Source organism: Paramisgurnus dabryanus, chromosome 12, assembly GCF_030506205.2.
Source record: "Paramisgurnus dabryanus chromosome 12, PD_genome_1.1, whole genome shotgun sequence".
Lineage (NCBI taxonomy): Eukaryota > Metazoa > Chordata > Actinopteri > Cypriniformes > Cobitidae > Paramisgurnus > Paramisgurnus dabryanus.
The window spans coordinates 14,219,486-14,240,266 of record NC_133348.1 but is presented as its reverse complement, the minus strand read 5'-3'; the positions used below and the strand labels follow the sequence as shown (position 1 = coordinate 14,240,266).

The 20,781-nt window shown below is 37.5% G+C and overlaps 1 protein-coding gene across 1 annotated transcript in view; it reads right to left on the bottom strand.

Annotated features, from left to right (window-relative positions):
• The window catches only part of nbas (NBAS subunit of NRZ tethering complex), a 205,906-nt gene that overhangs the window by 149,799 nt on the left and 35,326 nt on the right, over positions 1–20,781 (bottom strand). The window contains exons 19-24 of the mRNA XM_065256755.2: positions 20,081–20,159; positions 16,586–16,690; positions 16,099–16,235; positions 4,022–4,108; positions 3,780–3,933; positions 248–433 (exon numbers count right to left, since the gene is read on the bottom strand). Of these exons, the coding sequence (XP_065112827.1) occupies positions 248–433; positions 3,780–3,933; positions 4,022–4,108; positions 16,099–16,235; positions 16,586–16,690; positions 20,081–20,159 (748 nt within the window). The remainder of the gene's footprint in view (positions 1–247; positions 434–3,779; positions 3,934–4,021; positions 4,109–16,098; positions 16,236–16,585; positions 16,691–20,080; positions 20,160–20,781) is intronic.

Below are 20,781 nucleotides of genomic sequence, written 5' to 3'. Positions count from 1 at the left end.
CACAAATGTACACGCACACTCACAATTAAGCTCGTGCTCCTTTCTAATTGAATGTATGTTTGCCTACTGAATAGGAAAGTGGTGATTAAACCAATATAAGGCTGTTTATTAACAAAGAACATACTGAATAAACCACTGTCCCTATGTCTATACATATAGACTGCAGTAATAAACGTGAACATGACAATGAAAAGGTTTGAAGGAGACCATAGACAGTCAACAGGGAGAAGGCAGTCTCACAACATACATTTTTCATGAGGAGGCGGAGCTTGTCAATGTCGCTGAGCTTCTGCAGCTCTTTTAACGTGAGACCCAGGTCACATGATGTCTCGTACACCAGTGTCTCCATGGTAACCAGGTCGTCGCACAGCACCTCCAGCCCAGGAATGTTTTGCTCTTTTCCCAGACGTACCAGAGACAGGGAACAATCAACCTGTGTAGACACAAAAAAAAAAAAAACATGAGCAAGATAGGACGGGAAAACACTGCCCGGCACACACAATCAAGATAATAGTTTCAAAATGAACTGGGGTCAGCTTTCTTCACATTTCAATATTTAAATTAGGATTTTATAACATGTGTAAATAAAACATTTTTTGAGATGCTTTTATCTAAAGCTTCTTATTGTACAGTGTATTTAGTTCATATATTTAAACAATATCTGTACCTGTATTCTCTCAGAATTCGAATCCATGACCATAGCGCTGCCTTCAATATACAGTTTATCATCTACTATTTTTATCCAATTTTTTAACTTACAGAATTACAAAAAAATTATTTAAGCTGCGATTTTTAAAGGAAAAGTTCGGTATTTTACACTTAAAGCCCTGTTTTCAGATTGTTTATGGTGAAATAGAACGGTTTTGACAGAAATTTCGACATATGCAGTTGCCCCGAGAATTTTCGGGTGTTTGTTTTTCACCTCCCACCTCTATAATGGCTATATAGGTGCACTGAAACAAACCTTTCTAAAATGCATTAAACTTTCATTTACAAACACGTGAAACTCACCGAGTGGTCAGGGGTGTTCACTGATTTGCTCACACAAAAATTGCTGCAAAAGATGCTTTCCAACAGCTGTTTTAGCATTCGTTGTAAACTTGTGGACCTATTTTTCCAAACACCTCACACCCGTACATTCTTCCGCTGAGAGCTTGAATAATAGACACTCCAGCCCAGGTGGTGGCGATAATCCACCTTTGCTAATTACAAGAATAGAAACAAAGTTCCCGACCAAACTTGTCCTTTAACTTTAGCCTCTCTATCGCCATCTTAACTCTTTCCCCGCCATTGACGAGTTAACTCCTCAATTAAGAGAAAACGCTTCCCTGCCAATGACAAGTTTTTCTGGCAATCTGCATTTCCGGACCAGGTGGCGCTCTTGATCCCGGAAGTATTCCTTTAGGGAAAACAGAGTTCAAACTCCTCTTGTTTTGCTCATCATCGCTCTGAATCTGATCTCTATCAAAAGTCCTTCACAAAAATTATCTCAGCCTTTTGCTCAATTTTATTTTTGAAGAAATCTACCCATATTTGAGAGGTGATAAAAGAGAACAAATGTCATGTTTTTGAATGGTCGTGCATCATTCCCTCAGTTTCCCCTGAGACGGGAGAAATACAGATTTCATTGTTGCACTTCCTTCTTTCAATGATGTAACAATTGTCATTTTGCGTCATTGAAAGAAGGAAGTGCTATATCTTTGTCGAGGGTGTAAGACTGCAAACACTCACTCCTCATTTTCCCAAGGTGGGGGCTATGAGTGGGACCCACTCACGCTACAGACCTATTACAGATCAGTGGGTATGACTTACGAAAATATACGAACACAGACTAAAAAAAACAGCCGGCATCTTTATGCTAAGCTAAGCTAACATACGTTGTGGACCAAGCCAGACTTCATGTTACAATAATAGCAGAAGGTAATCGTTATAATATGGAAGAGGGTGATTTCGCAAGCGTGATGCTCTAATCCGCTGTTCATGGAGTCTGTGGAGTATACATATTGTGCGGTGGACGTGTTTGTGTGCAGGATGCGGCATTTTCCTCTTTGGGAATATAAATGTTTGGCCAAGCACTCTCAAAAATAAATCAGAAACTGAATGAAGCTTGCTCCTACCCAAGCTTCGTACCGTATATATGGACAGCGGCGTCCTGGATACATATTTTAAAATCCTAAAATGGAAGTGACAACTAAAGCCTGCAGGGATAAACGGACGTCTGACTAATAAAGTGAGTGTTTCTAATTTCTTTGTTATACTAACGTGGCATTTATGTACACAATAGCATATCTGAGCTGTGTTCTGATTAATGGGAGTGGCTTGCAGAGCTGTGCATTGTGGGAGTTTTAGTTTTCCATACAAATGCGCCCTAAAGTCACGTTCTGTCTTTTCTTGGTTAAATTGGCACTAAATTCTAAATAATGTTACATTTCGACTACAAATATGACTCACTTTCAATAAAGATTAATGTTTATACCAGTGAAATGGCCCTTTAATCTGAGTGATGTTCTGATAGCAACCTAATCTAAAAAATAATACAGACGCAGAGAACATAAACCAAAGAATGCAAGAAGCCCCTAGCGAATGGGATAAAAAAAAAAGTAGAATAAGTCGATCAAATTCCACCCGCCTCAGCAACTTATCAATACAGTTGACATCATTAACTGGCCATTGGTATCCCTCTGTCAGTTGACAGACAGCGCATGGAGCCAATCAATAGTGGATGCTTGCGTGAAGAAAATGATTGCTGCTGTTCTCTCACCTGGTAAGGACCAAAACCTTTGACATTAAAGTTAACAAGAGCCAGACACCTGTAAAGCATGCTGCCTATACAATACAATACAACACAATACAATACAATACAACACTCCCATTACAAGCCAAGATTTTTAACACACTGTGTTCTGAAGTGAGTTACACAGAAACTAAATTAAAAACAAAAAGCATTAGTCTTGCAAACAAAGGATCCATAAAGCACAAACTACATTCACACCTGGGTTTTGTATCCAAAGAGGATGCATTGATCTCCAACAAGCACAAATAGTCCTCCATTGTTCCCTGCCTTCCCTGCCTCTCCTCAAAAAAGCACAAACTGGCAAGCAGCCCTCAGAAAAACACACTTTCAATATATTTGATTATTCTTTTTTGAATATTTCAACCTCTTTCTTTACTTCACGTCTAGCTGTCTCAAACCAGCCATTGCAGCTGCTCCTGAAACAGCATAAACCTACATTTCAGTGTTATTAATGTCATATGATAGACATATGAAGTGGTCTACCACAATGAAAAACTAGAATAAAAAATGTATTTCAAACTTGGAAACAAGAGACCTGTGTGTGTAAGTAAGAGAAAGAGAGCGAGAGAGAAAGCACAAAAAATGAAAAGAGAGAAAGAGCTAAATCAGGATGATGTTTTTTTCTCCCTCAATTGTGTTTTTTATTACTCATTAAGGCATGCGGTTTTGCACAATTGCTTTGTTTTAATTTGCATGTAAATGCTTTGGCAATACAAAATATTTGTCATGCCAAAATAGCGAGAGAGTTCAAGATCAGGAGCACCCACAACAGAGTCATCTGACTCCACATTTGATCTCACAACACCAGCAGCTCTCTGGGACCCCAAGAACCATTTCTCTAGAAATCGTCTTGGGAGTCAAATGTGAATCTGTGTTTCTGAGAAAGCTGTCTGTTTTTCACATGGGTAAGGTGTCAAGTTTGGTGAAGGTGTAAAAGAAAACTGTCTGCTTTGGTACAGCTTTGTCAGTTCATGTTCTCATTCACCTGGTGAGAATTGCTCTCTATGTCTTGTGCTCGGGTCAGGTACCACTCGGTCAGCAACGCGATGCAGGGTTCAGCATTACGAAATCTCTCCAGTTCTGGCTGCTCTTCGTATAAGAAGTGACAGTCATCCGCTGGGTTGGGCTCCACCACCGATCTAAATGACAGTACAGACACAGTTAACCAGTAGTTCACGGTTTTAATACAACAGATTTTAAGCACCACACGCATCTGTGTGCTCTAACCTGCATTCAGGAACCTCACACCAGTCCAGATCTCGGTGTCTGCCCTCTTCCCAGGGAATGAAAACCAAATTACTCTTCTTATCCACACTAGAAAGAAAAAGAAAGACGGAAGGAAGAAAGAAAAAAGAAAGGATATTATATCGGTAACTAAGCAACATTTTTTTATTTTCAAGCTATAACCACATTTCCTAGTACCCTTCCAAAGACCTTTTAAACTTCCAAGTGATAAAAAGCCAGTAGAGGAAATGCCAGAGAGATCAATTTTAAGAAAACAAGTTCAACATGACACAAGAAAATATTTCACAGAAATAACCCACTGAGTCATCCAGAATTTACAACGGCTATATAAAATGCCTTTAACTTGCCAAAGACAAAGTGTTCATTAAACTTTGTGAATAGTTGTAATAATATTAGTGTAGTCAGATTGTGTCCTTGTATAATGGACCATATTTTATGAGTAAATCCAAAAACCCAGGTCATATCTAAAGGTTCATACACTGTAGGAAGCCTTACAGCCTGGTCCGGCTGGCGTGATTGCTGGTTTAAGTGATTTAAGGCACTTTTACAGTACATTAACCAAACACCAGCTTGTAAGAGATGGGGGACCACCTTAAACCTGCTAAAATCAGCTTGATCAGACTGGGAGATGAGCTAGACTAGAGATGCACCGGTATATCGGCCAATAATCGGTATCGACGATAAAAGCAATTTGCACATTATCGGCTATCGGACGATAGTTTAAAAACAGTCATGGCCGATATATTATGTCAAATCAAAAGACAACAAGAAAATGCAACGACTTTGAGCTCTGTGTATTGACGTTTCATCGGACACACGTGCGGTGACGCGATACATGGCTGGTCGGAACTTTACTTCTGGTTTCAGGGTTTTTTTATGAAACTGAACTCTTGAACAAATACCTCGTCGAAAATAACAAATGTTTTGGTTTCCTAGGTAATCTATGTGTTGTTTATTTTGCTTAATATATAAATAAACTACGTTTAAAGTACTTTGTTGTTATTTATCTTAGCGGAGTTTACCGGAAGTTACGTGTTAACCACGAAAGCCGTTTGTTATGTTGTTACTGCTAAAACCGTCTATAGGAAATGTAAAGAAACATCACTAGTTTATTGTTCAATATCAATGGTCATTATATGAATGAATAACATTTACAACATTTAATCTTCAGAATTTAGTTAATAATATAGTTAATATAACCCCCAAACTATCGGTATCGGCAGCTATCAGTCTAAATATCCGGCTATTGCCATCAGTGACACAAAATAATATCGGTTGATCTCTAAGCTAGACCAACCTACAGGAAAGTAGCTACTAAGACCACCAAAATACATCTGATTCAAAGAGGCATTTCCAGCTGGAACACTGGAAAAAAGCAGATTTTTGACACTTATGGTCTCAGAGATCAGGGATAACGTATCTGCCTCAACTGTAAAAGAGAGAGCACTGTTAAAAATGATGGAAAACACCCTGAAACTGGATAATGAGAAAATGCAGCAATTTCAATGTGAAAATGAGATAAACAACAACCTGAACAACATGTTAACAACCAAATTAAATAGGTCCTGTTAGCCATTTTAAAAGCTTGATTAAAAAAACTTTACGAAGATGCCTGTGTGAAACTTGCTACCAGGATGCTACTGTACAGTAGGTTGGGGGTGGTTGCCAGGTAATTGGGATTTGATTGCTAAAGTGTACTGAGTGGATTTTAAGGTGGATGCTTTGTGTCTGGAGGTGGTTGCTATGATGTTATGCATGGTTACTTAAGTTATAGGATAGGCCAAAAATAAGAAAATGCCACCTACAGTAAACCCCTGTGTTCTGATCTCATGTTATGGCGAGGGTCCTTCTTTTAATACAATACTCTTATTTATTCAGATTTTATGATAAAGTCTGATTACAGATTACCATAATTAAAGAGACACTCCACTTTTTTGGAAAATAGGCTCATTTTCCAGCTCCCCTAGAGTTAAACATTTGAGTTTTACTGTTTTGGAATCCATTCAGCCGATATTTGGTTCTGGCGGTCCCACTTTTAGCATAGCTTAATCCATTGAATCTTATTAGTCCATTAGCATCACCCTCAAAAATGACCAAAGAGTTTTCAATATTTTTCCCTATTTAAAACTTTTCTGTAGTTACATTGTGACTTTGTTGCCATACTATGGATGCAGCAGGTGCCATGATATTATGCAGGGCCCAAAAATAGTTCCCTTGGTAACTTTCAATAGCTGGGGACTATTTTCGAGCACTACGTAATATCATTGCGCCTTCTGCAGCCATGGTACAGCAGCAAAGTCCTTGATTATTACGCTGAAACGAGAGTATAGTTCCTTGCAATATCAGCCTAGAAAATCACAACTTTTAATTTTCCGTCGGTCTTAGTACATGATGGAACTACAAAAGCTCTTTGGTCATTTTTGAGGGCGATGCTAATGGTCAAATCACATTCAATGGATTGAGCTAAGCTATGCTAAAAGTGGTACCGCCAGACCTGGAGATCGGCTGAATGGATTCCAAAACGGTAAAACTCAAATGTTTAACTTTAGGGAGCTGGAAAATAAGGCTATTTTAAAAAATAGTGTGGTGTCTCTTTAATACATAGGGTTGGGAGTTAAGTAGGAGTTAAGGTTGAGCAGAAGTAATTCTGATTATGGTCTAAGCAATGTTTTTTTTTTTTTTTTTAAACAATGAACTATATGAGCATAATAGATTTGTGACCCTGCCAGTAAAAAAGTAATTTTTAAAGTAAGTTTTCTACATAAAATCATCCTACATAATATAAAGATCATGTTGTGGAAATATAATCTTGATATCTTTAATACGCGGTAAGATAATGTTAAAGGTTGAAATAATGGCTAAAATAAAACTTTGATGCTCCTAATCTCAATTTTTGATTTTGATACTTTAGCCTGGTTTTTACAGGCAGGGTCACATATAGCATAAAGTACAATACACTGCACACAATTCAATTCCACACTCACATTTCCTCCCACTTCCCACACTCAGATTTAATGGAAAAAGGCAAGGTCATGATCGCGTGCAAAATAAATTATTACTGTCCAAAAACCTAACACACAAGGCCAAAAGTCAGGCCTACACGACTTCTAGATTTATCTTCGACTAATAAGGACTTGAACTCCAAGACCTTCATATATAGTTCTGTTACAGGGATCCCAAACAAGTCTAAAATCAATCAAATGAAGCATTTCTTTTTATGCCCTAAGGACTGTACAGTACTAGCTGAACCTTCTGAATATTTTAATAAATGACGACCACATTAATAATGAAGAAAACATACATCGGATGAGGTAGGATTTGGTATATTTTCATTTCATTTTACTGTCAAGTCACTGAGATGAAACTGCTTATTACAAACCGCAGATGTAACTTATTGCAAACAAATGTGTTTCTCTGTGTGCGTTCGTGGGCATACAACTAAAATGCTTTGTCCATACACAAACAAAGATTTGAATTATTCGGCTGATATTTCATGCAATCTTTCACAGCTTGGTCTGCTCCACAGAGGATGTGACAAGTCTTTAAATATCCATACAACCAATTCTGAGAAAGCCATACAGTGAATGTGTCTAAAATTATCATCATGTCGTGATTGGAGTAAACCCTTGTGATTTTACATTGTTTTTAAATATATAACAGAAACTATGACCGGTATTATTTAAAAAAAGACAATTTTAAGGCTGCCATAGTTGATATTTTATATTTTGATAATGATCAAATTCTACCTAAAACTTTTCTTTATGTTAAAGTGCACCTAATTCATTGCTAAAAAAAACAATGTTATTTTGTGTATTTGGTATAATACAATGTGTTCGCGTGGTTTATGGTTCAAAAAACACATAATTTTCAACATACCGTACATTTTTGTAGCTCCAGATATAAAGTCTTCCTGAAACGCACTGATTTTGTACAAAACTCATTAATTTGAAAAGCTCTGTGTCTCTGATTGGCCAGCTAATCTGTACGTTGTGATTGGCCTGAATATGTCTGATGTCAGACGGAAATGTGACACTCCTTACTATGTTTGAAAGATTCGCTCACAACGCAATGCTAACAGGAGTTAACTTACTGTACAGGGTGTGAGTCGGAAGCGGGAGGAGTTATAATAATGTCGGTCTTGACTATGTCAACAAGCCCAGGAAGTAAACCGTTGCCTACAATCCGTGTGTTTGTTGTAGTCCAAGAAAAGAGATTTACATTGGAAACGATAACTTGCATCATCGTTTACTTTGGGGTATGTACCTTTTGCATATCGTTAACATGTACTATTACACACCAAAGGAAATGTAAAATCGTGAATCGGACCATAGTTGCTCTTTAAACATCTGGTTTATTTAAATATAAATATATTTTTTTATCCAAGTTCAATTCGATCAATGCACAAAAAATAGGTTTTTAAAGATGTTACTGACCATTTATTTTCATTATGTAGTAAAATTAGCAGTCTATATTCTTCTATATTTACAGTATGTAAGGAAAATGGCGACGGGCTGTTGAATTATAAAAAATAAATGGCTCAGTGATATGAAACTGTAATCCAATGAAACTACTAGAACTACTTCAAAGGTGTACGTTTCCAAAAAATTAAAGTTTGATACAGCGGCTCCACCTCTGGCTCCACGGACGATTCCTTGGAACTGACGTTTTTACATAACATGACAGCGCCCATGGTCGGACATTTTTGGCTTCAATTTATTACAATAAAAGGAAGCAATGTCGCATCGTCCATCTATATTTACAGTCTATGGGCGTGACCCGAGCGGCCATATTGAATGTTACGAAAATTTCTTTGGTATAAGCTTGTATGGGTTTTAGAGGCATCTTGTGGTGAGATTGCGATTTTCAAAAAACAATGAGAAGCCTCGGTAGCTGCCAAAGGACGAACATGTCGTCGTCTGAGACAACGTAGGGATGAAACACGCTATGTAGGACAGTTTGTCCGTTTAGGGCTGATTTAGAATCATGCCGACAAATTTCATGTTAAGAGACCCACAACATACATAGATAAAACCGCTCATTCTAAGATAATAAAAACAATACAGTTTATATGTAAGGTCTACTTACCCCACTGATAATATAGTTGTATATATTTTATTGCATTTCTGTCAAGAGATCCTTCTTAAAGTTACACATTGCCCTTTTAATTCATACAGGTTTAGATCAAAATAAAAACCATGTCTTTTTAGTTTAGTTTTTTTGGTGAATTTAGGTCTCTTAAGGTGCGTTCACACCAGACGCAGAAGGCGTGGCAAGCGCGAGTGATTTACATGTTAAGTCAATGCAAAGACGTGAAAAGGCATCCTGCAGCACGGTAAGCGCGAATGTCGCGAATGGCGCGGAAGGAGGATTGAGAATTGAAAAATCTGAACTTTGCCATTTTTTCGCTCCGCGTTAAAGCAACACTAAAGAGCTTTTGCTCTTTGCTCCCCCTACAGGATGGAAGCAGAATTGTCCATTACCACTGTCATAAAGCTGGCTCTGATTGGATTGTAGGTCTGCCGTAAAGCAAGTTTTTGTTTGACGGTTGGAAACTTCTTTAGTGCGGTTTTGGCCGATAGAGGGCTGCAAAGCGAATGTAAAGTACCGTTCACCCTGTTTCGAGTGGATGAACGACTGAAACTTTTTTGGAAACGTTATTTTAAGGTAAAAAAACTCTTTGGTGTTGCTTTAACCAATCAGGAGCTTGCTCTTGCAGTGATGTGATTACAGGAAGCTAGCGGAGGCAGAAAAACAAAACAACAATGGAGGACAATCATCATCGCTATACAAACATCTTCAAACTTTTACAGGAATTAAAAGGATCTTGTCTGGAAGAAAATGAGTGAGGAGGTCGAACAATCTAGTAAGTTTACTCAATTTTAGCTATTTAAGTCCCTCCCTTGACGCAAATTCATGCGTGAATGTATCAAATGAATAGAATTTAAGTAAACTCAAAATTTGTAAGCGTCCAACTACGCGAGAATAGCGCATTTTTGCTGCCTCTTCCGTGTCTGGTATGAAAACACAGTCAGATTTCTTTATGATTGTATTATAATAACAACTATTTTATTAACATTTATGATGATGCTAAACAATACATGGTACAACCCATATCTGGCTTGGTGTCAAAGAAAGGAGTATTTTAACCTCACTGATGGATCTATAAGGATGCATAAACCTGGCAACCTATTATTATTTCACACATAAAAATAACCCCAAAACCTCCATATTAGAGTCGGCAGGAAGGAAAACACTAAAAGAAAACTTCATTTGGCTGTGTTTCTATCCAACAGAGGCGGCAGATGGTGAGAGACCGTCGGTTCTCAGAGAGTCCTGCAGCAGAGCTGTTAGCGCTGGTGAACTGGGGAGATCGGGAAACTGGCTTCAAGCTGCCGAGCTGTGATGGATGTGCACTGCAGAGGCAGCTGACCTCCATAACAGAGAATGGGCGGAAGGCGGGTGACCAAATCCAATACACTAAATATATTCTGTCACCCCCATTACCGGAACATTAAGGGGGGTTGCAAATGCTCCTACTCTGTATGTCTCTGTCTATTACACACATACCTGTACACTAAACCTGCATTCATCAGCACACACACAATCAAGTGTTTGTACCCTTTATTTACCTGAATTTGAGGTTTTTCCACTGAATTTATGTTGGACAAAGCAAGCTAAAACAAAACAATGAGGCGTAAAAGCTATTGACTGTTTCTTCATTTATTTCATGTATAAATTTAGAGTGAGCAATTCTCATCAATCTTTCATGTCTGACTTCTGAGAGCGTCAAAGGCAGCAATGTGCTTTTAGTGAGCGTGTCATCACAAACCATATTGAATCCGTTCCAAATCCCTCAAGACTTCGTTCAACGCGCGACGTTTGCCATATAAACGCTTCAAATCTGCAAAATCCAATTTTTTATTCCTCAACTGTGTGTTGAAAAGATAACTAAAGTGTTCGTGAAGAAGAGACTCTTGAAAGTAATTATAACAAATCATTCATGAGACACCACGGATGCAACATACAGCTGTCTGCCAATTCTAATTAACTGCTCCTTAAAAACATCAAGCCAAACTGAGTTTTTAAATCAAACTACATTTTCCCTTTTGAGAAAAAAACAATGCATTAATAACATTCATAAAACACCAAACTTAAGCTACATGGCAACACTGGATTGTGCCTGAATGTATCTGTGGAGCTGACAGTCACTCTATTACTCCTCCGACTATCGCCGGTAACAGAGTGGTTGGTCAGTGATTCAATCTCAGTGGCTGTCTAAAGATACCTGTAGTTTGACATTTAAGACATTTCTGTTCTTCCGTAACGGCTCTGTTTCACAATATTGTAGACTCAGATATTGCCATTTTTTTTCCAGAGTAAACTCAAACGTGGCCGTTTTGCAGGAGTATATACTGTTAGCGTTCCACCTACAGGGCATTTAATGTGTCTTTTTCTGCAAAGGTCACTTCAGGCACTCTGTATCAGAAAGACATTATGCTGTTTTTTTAAGATGTCCCTTTTAGGGGTCCGCAACGGGTGTGAAAAGATAACTCCCAAAGTGCAGTGTTACAAGCTCAGTGAAAAAAACAGCAATGAACGTATATTAATAATTTTTTTGAGATGTTCACATTGACCGGTTAACTCAAAGTAAGAATTATGATCGATTAATATGATCAGTTATCAAAAGAAAAAAATATTTGCTGCGCGATGCGTGTCGACACGGGCCTACAGACATCTCAACACTTTTCCATCCTTAAAGGTACCTGTAGGGTAACACATTTGATCCTGAAACATTTTTAGTTATGTTGTTTAACTCTTTCCCCGCCATTGACGAGATATCTCGTCAATTAAGAGAAAACGCTTCCCCGCCAATGACGAGATTTTCCGTCTTTCCGCAATACCGCTATTATCCACCAGGTGGCGCCCTTCCGCAACTTTTCAAAACCGGAAGTATTGCCCTATGGCAAGCTGCTGCATGTCCGTGTCTGTTTTAAAGATCGCTCTGAATGGGATCTCTATGAAAAGTCCATCATAAAAATGGAATTATCTCTGTTTTTGCTCAAAATATGGTGTTTTTGCAAAAACCTGCCCATATTCAAAAGCTGATTGCAAAAGAACAACTAAAGGTAGGATGAAACGGTTTTTTTTTGTTTGAAAGCAGAGGGTCTGTTCTTTCATTTGGTATATTGTATGTTTATATATTTAAAGAAGAACATTTTCTGGAAGGCATTAAACTTTGGTGAAAATCATGAAAAACGCTGGCGCTGGCTGGCAACTTTTTTTAAAAATGCTGGCGGTGAAAGAGTTAAAAGTCTCCTCACATCCTGATAGCAATCACTATGTTAAGTTGTTTAAATTTATTTGTAGAAATCTGTGAAAGGCTTAGAACCAAAAAATGTTCAACCAATTATAGATCTCGGTCCGAATGGACGTTGCGTTTTTTGTCCCTCATCCGCATCTTGTCACATTTACTTAATGGCAATTTAATATTAAAATCTTATCAGTTAACGGTTAATGTTTGGTTAACAAGCTGCGCTTGTCAAACGGGAAAATTAACTGAAATGAACATTCCTAGACTTTATCTTTCATTAGTAATCAAACTTGTTAGTGTTTCCACAATTTTTTTTAAAGGGACACTTCACCCATTTGGATAAAGCTTTGTATAGTTAGAACCCCAGTCATTAGGGGTGCACGATTCAGAAAATTTCACGATTCGATCCGATTCCGATTTTTAGGCTCAAGATTCGATTCAAAATCGATTTTCGATTCAAAAACGATTCTTGATTTTAAAAACGATTCACAGTATGTAAATGTAGTTTACTTCTTCCTATGTGACTGATTGTAGGAGATATACAATTTTAAAGAAAAGAAACACAACAAATTAAATGTAGTTTGATATTACTTTATGTCTTTATGCAAAAATAAAAACTGATATGAAGCAATTAGATGACCCCTTTTATCAAACTCTATTAAATACAATAATATAGTATATGAATGATAGACAGTGCAGGTCTATAGATTATAAATGTGACTGGTGTTATAATGGTTATTATGTCTATTAGATAGAGCAGACGCAAGGAAAGTGCCTCTCTATTTCTCTCTTGCCAATTAAAAAAAGCTAAATCCACTCATTATTTCAGATTCAAAAGTCTACTTGCTGTCCCAGTGACAGGGGACTTTACATTACAGCTTTGCGTTTTGTAAATCTTGAGTCAGCTTGAGCTTTGCTCGTTCAGTGCAATAGATTTTGGAAAAGATATGGTTTATTAATAATGTTAGAAAAGAGCCCGTTTTTATCGCTATAGAAATCGCACGCTGAAACTGCACGCGAGCTTTAGCACGGTAGCGCTCACGGTCATTCTCCGATCGACTCGGGTTTTAATCACTAATCAGACTCGGGACCCGAAGTAATTTAACTTTGACTGACCCGGACCTGACTGACCATTTCAAATACAAACCCGGAACCATACGGTCCGCGGGTATTCCGTGAAGTCCTCTAATGTTAAAACTCCGCTCAAGTTCAGAAACATGAAGGATACAATGTGACACGAGCTTGTTCGCGTCGCATCCCAATTCATTGCGAAACAGAGAGCACGTGAACGGACACCGAGCTCATCATGTATACTCATCATATCACTTGTTAATATAACTAGGCACAGCACCCAAGTAAAGTCAATGTGTGGGAAACACTGTGACAAGAGTGTGCAGGCGTCAGAGTGAATACGACGCAGCGTCATCTATGGGAATACTGAGATAAACTCATTTCAGGACAATAGTAAAACGGCATTACAAAAAAATGTATGAATCGATTTTTGGAATTCTATGAATCGATTCAGAATCGGCAAAGCTTGAATCGCGATTCAAATGTGAATCGATTTTTTTGCACACCCCTACCAGTCATGTTTTTGAATGGTCGTGCATAATTTCCTCAGTTGCTGCTGAGAAAGGAGAAATACAGATTTCAGTGTTGCACTTCCTTCTTTCAATGATGTAAAATCATAATTTTGCTTAATTGAAACCAGGAAGTCCAATATCTTTGTTGAGGGGGTGAGACTACAAACACCCCTTTTCTCGGTCAAGTAGGCACCAAATTCAAAATGTATGTTATATTTCAACTACAAATATGACACACTTTCATTAAAAAGTAATGTTTCTACGGGTGAAATGCTTCTTTAAGATTGTGGCATTCTGGATGATGTCATATGCGCAATTAGCACATTTGTAACTAGGGCTGTCTATTAGTAAGAATTTATATACGTTTCGGTGCAATGTGTTGCGGGACATTGCGGTACTGGGATATAAATAGGACAGGATATTTCCTATTTTATGAATATAATAAGATACAATTTTAGGAAAGCTGTAACAGAGAATATGCAAACCTTAGCAAAACTATTTGTGGCGTGGCCTCTATACTAGTACTTCCTGTCGCTGTTTAAGTTCAGAGATAAGAACAACGCTATCTAGTGGTTATGATGCAAACTCCAAACAAAACAACTATCATGAATCTTGTGTGATTTTTTTTATATATATATATATATATATATATATATATATATATATATATATTGATATTGCATTTTTGTTTGTTTGTTTTATCTATTTTTTTGTTTTTGTACAGTAACAAACAAAAAAAAAATCACAATACCCACATTTAACACATTTTCTTTTTTGTGCACATCATCATATCGTATTTGTAAATAGACTACTGTATAGGCACTTTAAAAGCCCATAAAGCCATTCTCGTACAAATTATATATATATTTTTGTTAAACCACAAACTCCTAAAATCTCGATTTATCACTGCAACGTCATCTGGCAAAATCACCACACACCTTCGTTAAACAGTGGGTAAGCTAAGATTCAAACTATAGTACTTGTCACAGTACTGGTTACATTTTCTATTGAATACAATTTTTTTCTAAAAAAAGTTGCTCACGTTGACAACACTGGTGTATATGTGACATGGAAGATGAAGCAGGGGAAGGGGGCGGGGCTCTAACTGACTGACAGACATTTTGCAGAAACAACAGCATAAACACAACGTTAGAGATCTTTATGATAAGTTTTACAAAAAAAAAGTAAAAAAAAAATTGACTATTTAAAAAATAGTTTTAAAGTCACAATGAAAGTAAAACAAACAAATGTAATTTGTTTTGTAATATTGTGGTATTTTTTACAAATGATTTATCTGTGATTCATGTGCCCTCATAATCTTTAATCAAAAATGCAAATCTCCTTCCCTCCTAAAAACGATCTCTCTTTACTTCCGGTCATAATGTATGGCAGGTGGGCGGAGTCCAGGAGAATATTGCTGCGATTAGCAATTAGCAACACGACCCAACTTCAAATGATGCAATCAGATCTCGATGGACAAATTCAAATCCAGCCCTGCCTTATTTCATTTCAGAGGCCGGTTTTACTCGGATACACATCACCACGGGGTAAATTAGGCAATTGATACTTCCTTTTCATGGCGATATCGCTGTCCTGTGAAAGAGAGGTTCTGAGCCAGTCCAATTAAGTAAAAACTGACAGGAAAAATCTGTTGGTGGTCAATACTGATATTGTGGCGAGCTGCCACAAATAAATCAATGCATGGTCTACCTGTATATTTTTATGATATATCCAGAATACTGAATATAGATGTGAGTCTCTGGTGTGGAGCGCTATTCATGGGAAGCAGGTTTTTATGTTTCCAACTAGATTTTTGGTGGTCTCCTCTCTTCCCTTCTTGGGATCCAGCTAGATCCATCTTTCATTGTTTTTCTTCTAATGCCTGTAGGTAACCTCAAGCTACTTCATAATCTTGAGGTCCGCAAAGGACTGAAATGCATACGGAAAAAGTGCACGGCAAAATGTCTCATTTGCATAAGCGACCTGCTCTAAATTACCACCTTCAACTCATTTGGTCAAGGCCGGCAGACAACACCCAATAACCTCCCTCAGTAGAGTGTCATCTAAAAATGACCTTTTCCCGTTTGGCTCGTTCAAAAAGATTTATGCGGGTTTTGTTTATACACTTCACGGGAGATTGGTATCCTCTAATCAGTAATTCTTACCCAGCCTTAGGCAGAAGGTCGGTGTACTCGTGAGGAGAGGTGGTTTCTGGGAAATTGCACAGGATGGCGAGCCGATGCTGAAGCAGCTCTGAGCCGTGATAAGTAAAGAGAATGTCCAAAGCCTGTACGTTGCTCTCCTGAGAAAAACGAGGCAAGAACAGAGAAAGATATTGATAGAGATAAATAATTAATACATGATTTATGAGTGCGGACAGCTTTGTGCTCCCTGCCAACATTTGACACATTACAAACTCCCAGAAGCCTTTGCAGCAGACAGGTAACTGTATTTCAGACATCTACACTTAAAAACATTCACCACAGAAAACGGGGGAATCCATATTTTACGCCAAGCTGGCGAGGGCGAGCACACGCTTAGCCACCAAACTGTGAAATAGTGACTATAATTCACGCCGCAGGACCCTGTTACAGACTCTCACGCACACACTTAGTCTCATCTCAGACAGAGAACAATAGAAGAGAGATTTACCCTCGCGTATGTTCTTGCTGACAGGACAATATTCTGATTGCGAAATTTCTTGAAAAACTCGGCATCATATCTCTGCTCTGCGGCATGTGGTCCTCCCAGAATCTCCTGAAGACGAAAAAAAGGGGAGAAAGAAGTGAATAAGAAGGAATAAAACAGAGAAATAAAGAGAGAAAAGCAAACAGAAAGTTCAACAGAGGGTCTCACGCTTGTATACCCAAGGTAAATTCTCCCAGTCCACATGGATGACATTTATCGCTTTGACATTTACAATTACGCCCTTTAAGTCTACGGGACCGGTCCGTATGTGTGTGTGCACGCGTGTCTCTGAGGTCTGGTTACATTCAGAACTATTCCCATAGAAATCAATTACACATAAAGACGCTGACAAAGGCCATCCGTCACGATATGAGCAGGACATTAACTTTGCTATAGGATGAAACGACGACACAAGCCTGCTAATGACTTTTGAATTGAGACAAAGCGCTGCGATATCAAGTCGGAAAAGCATAAATCATTTTATTAACAAAACAGTGAGCCGAAAAGATTTCAAAAGATCATTGAAATGACAACCACACAATGTATTCACAGCGATTGTGTTTTTGAGCAGTATATTGTACCACTGTACTTTTTTTCTGATGTCAACGTATTATTTTCAGTGTTTTATGCAACCAAAACAGCAGTAGTGTAGGTCTTTCCACTTGACACGTTTCAGATGTTGGGAAATAAAATTATATGGATCATGTAATTAAGGGGGTATTGTACAGGGTGGTTAATGCGTAAATTAGGGTAGTTAACAACATGCTAATAGTCCTGGGTAGCCAGACCTTTCGAAAAGAATAGCAGCTTTTATTGACACGTAAAGCAACCACAGTTCGTTTTGTTCATGGTCATGTTTAGGGGCGATGTCCCATGTTTTATAAAAATGGGTCAATGACAGAAAAAGCTTCTAAAAATGTATTTTTACATGTATGTAATGCATATTTTTAAGTCAAAAACAATGTGTTTTGTTTTGTCATTTTTTTTATGATTCAGGTGGTACAACCAATCATAGTCTATTTGCCAGATAAGTTTTAATGTGCTCCCTGTGTCATGCTGATTGTTTGTTTATTTGATAGTGACATTTAAAATTATAATCCTAAAAATAGTTAAATAACATAAAACTAACATTCAAGAACTAGAAATTAAGAACAACAATTTGTAATAAAGTAAAATAACAATTACAGACAACCATTAGCTTGCATTTTTAAAACTAAAGTTATTAGCTAAATTATTAGATTATTACAATTATTTCATTGTTTTTACTTCTCAGGGCATTCATAGCAGTTGCACCTTTTGACTTTCTGATTGCACCACCTGACCTCTGCAATGAATTTACATTTAACAGACTTCTACTTGGATGCTGGTATAAGCTTTTGACCATGCTATCAAATTCATAAATATACTTTAAAATGTAATTAAAATGTGTTTGATAAAACACTTTTCTTCTAGTTTTGCATTGTTTATATAGCCAAAAACAGAAAGTGTACCTGTCTACCCATTACATTAAAGTGGCTATTTTTTTCAATATTTGAGAGAAATCTGCAAACTTTTCATTCAGCCATAAAGACCACCTGGGACTTTCCGGATGATATGATTTCATGTTTACTGTTTATACCTGTTAACTTCTTAATAAAAGACCCGTGATTGCGGTTGTACTACCTTGACATTTGAGAACATCCGAATTATCCTAACATCCCAGCAACTACTGATATGTGTGAAATTTGTGCACATGAAAGTTTTCCAAAATAAAATTATGCCAAAGCATGTTATTTAGAATTTTTACTAATTTAAACACAACTTTCAAGTTGTCTTAGCATACAAACCAAACGCAAAGCAGATTACTTGTGGGATTTAACCTTGTGTCATGAAAATTTTGCACTCGGGTTGAATATTTTCAACTTGTGCAAAGATGCATTTGAAGCGAATACCGTATGTTTTTGCTGCAATTGTGTAGCCCAATTCACATCATTTGCAATTTGAATTTGTGTTTGGTATGAACGCCTTAAACTACTAATTTGTTTCCTCACCTGCCATTTTAGAAGTTTGAAATACCAAAACAAAAATTTGTATTTACATTTGAAAATATATTTAAACTAAATCACATCATTTTTATAGTACATAATGCCCCCCGACACAAAAATATGCATGTCATTTTTATATTATTCAAATCAAATTATTTAAATGTATGCTGTACACCGTGACCTAACCAGATGTGACGCAATAAGATTCCAGTGACAAGCAATCATCTGTCTACACCAGAAAAAATTTGGACAAGGTATTCATACTTAAATGCTTTCCTCAATAATTTACTCACCCCCATATCTTTCTAAAATGTTGATGACTTTCTTTGTTCAGTTGAGATGAAATGTGTTTTTTTGAGGAAAACATTCCAGGATTTCTCTATTAATTTAATAGACTTTATTAGACCCCAAAAGTTTACATTTTAAATGCAGTTTAAAATTGCAGTTTCAATGCAGCTTCTGGGGTCTTAACTAGTGAAACGATTGTCATTTTCAGCAAGAAAAACAAAAGGTCACACGTGACCTTTGTGAAACTACTTCCCCAGTGTTTACACATGTGGAGACAGGACCATTCTGACGTTATTGCATGTGAAATCATATAAATGAATGTCCTAATGTAAGATTATTGTTTAAAATGGTACGCAAATGTGCATTTCACATATGTAACCCGTGATCTTTGTTTAAAAGTGCATATTTTTAATTTTCCTTGCCAAAAATGGCAATCACTTTGCTAGATAAGACCCTTATACCTCGGTTGGGATAGTTTAGAGCCCTTTGAAGCTGCGTTGAAACTGCAATTTTAAACTCCATTTAAACTGTAAACTGGGGTCCAAAAAAGTCTATTAAATTGAGAAAAATCCTGGAATGTTTTCCACAAAAAAATGTATTTCTTCTTAACTGAACAAAGGAAGACATCAACATTTTGGATGACATTTTTTTTTTAAGAAAGTGGAATAATTATTTAACATGCTCGCTATTGAACTATTATGTGAAATGAGAGGGGTCGGCTCTTTGCTTTTGCTTTGCTTTGAGGTCGGCCATTTTGGAAGCAGAGCCACGCGCGGTTAAAATAAAGATGCTGTGCACACCTCCAGGCGAGATTAGGTATTGTGTACTCAACGCGCATAATCCCCTCAACTCCACAATGACGTCACTTTCGCCACACGTACCAACGTACTCATGAGTACACGTCAAATAAAAACTAGGAATAACATGGAAAAGATACCTTTTGTCGTGTTGCGGGATCGTGCCGTAGAGAGACTAATATGCTAAAGACTGTGAGGTCATAAACACAATTTGTAAATGCAGTCTCAACAAGCTCAAAAAGAGAGCTTTACATAATAGAAGAATGTCTACATTACAAGAAAGAACAACCACAATCTTGTTTTGCCCATATAAAAACACATTAAAGTGCCATAAAGCTACAGAGTTTTACCTCATATGTGGCCAGGCGGTCCAGATAGCAGAGGAGTTTCAATCTGCTCCTACAGAGCTCCTTCTGTTCTAGCGTTAGTCTGGAAAAACATAAAGAATTGTATGTAAAAGCACGCAGTGTCATTTTAATCTGGATGTTATCAGCACCACTTTAGAAATCTCCTGCTAACATCCATATAATATCCATCAAGCTTCATGCGCCAGGGTGCGATGACAGACGTTCGCACAAACAAACACACATACTCCGACACCTACACATATAATGAAACACATTACACGGAAATATGGACAAGCTATGTAGCAAGACGATTTACAATTGAGTCAAAAATAGCCAAAGAGAGGATGAAAATTGAGGGAAAGCTGTGCTGAAAGACCAGCGAGCCATTATAGACCCAGATTAGGTCATCAAAGACAGGCTAATGTGAGACGACCGCTGCCTGATTGCCTGGATGCCCATGTGAGGGTCTATTTGTGTGTATGTGTGTATCAGTCAGTGTGAAAATCTACACAAAGCAATTACAATCTCATCTCATTCTCCCGGCATTACTGCGGAAACCGGAACGTTTCATTGTATGTGAATGAGATCAAACACACACACCTACAGGCAGGGTTGTGATCATTGGATTGAAGGAAAATTGAACTGCAGGGTGTTATCACAACAGGAAAATGATAAAAGATGGAAAGAATTTACACATAAACAGT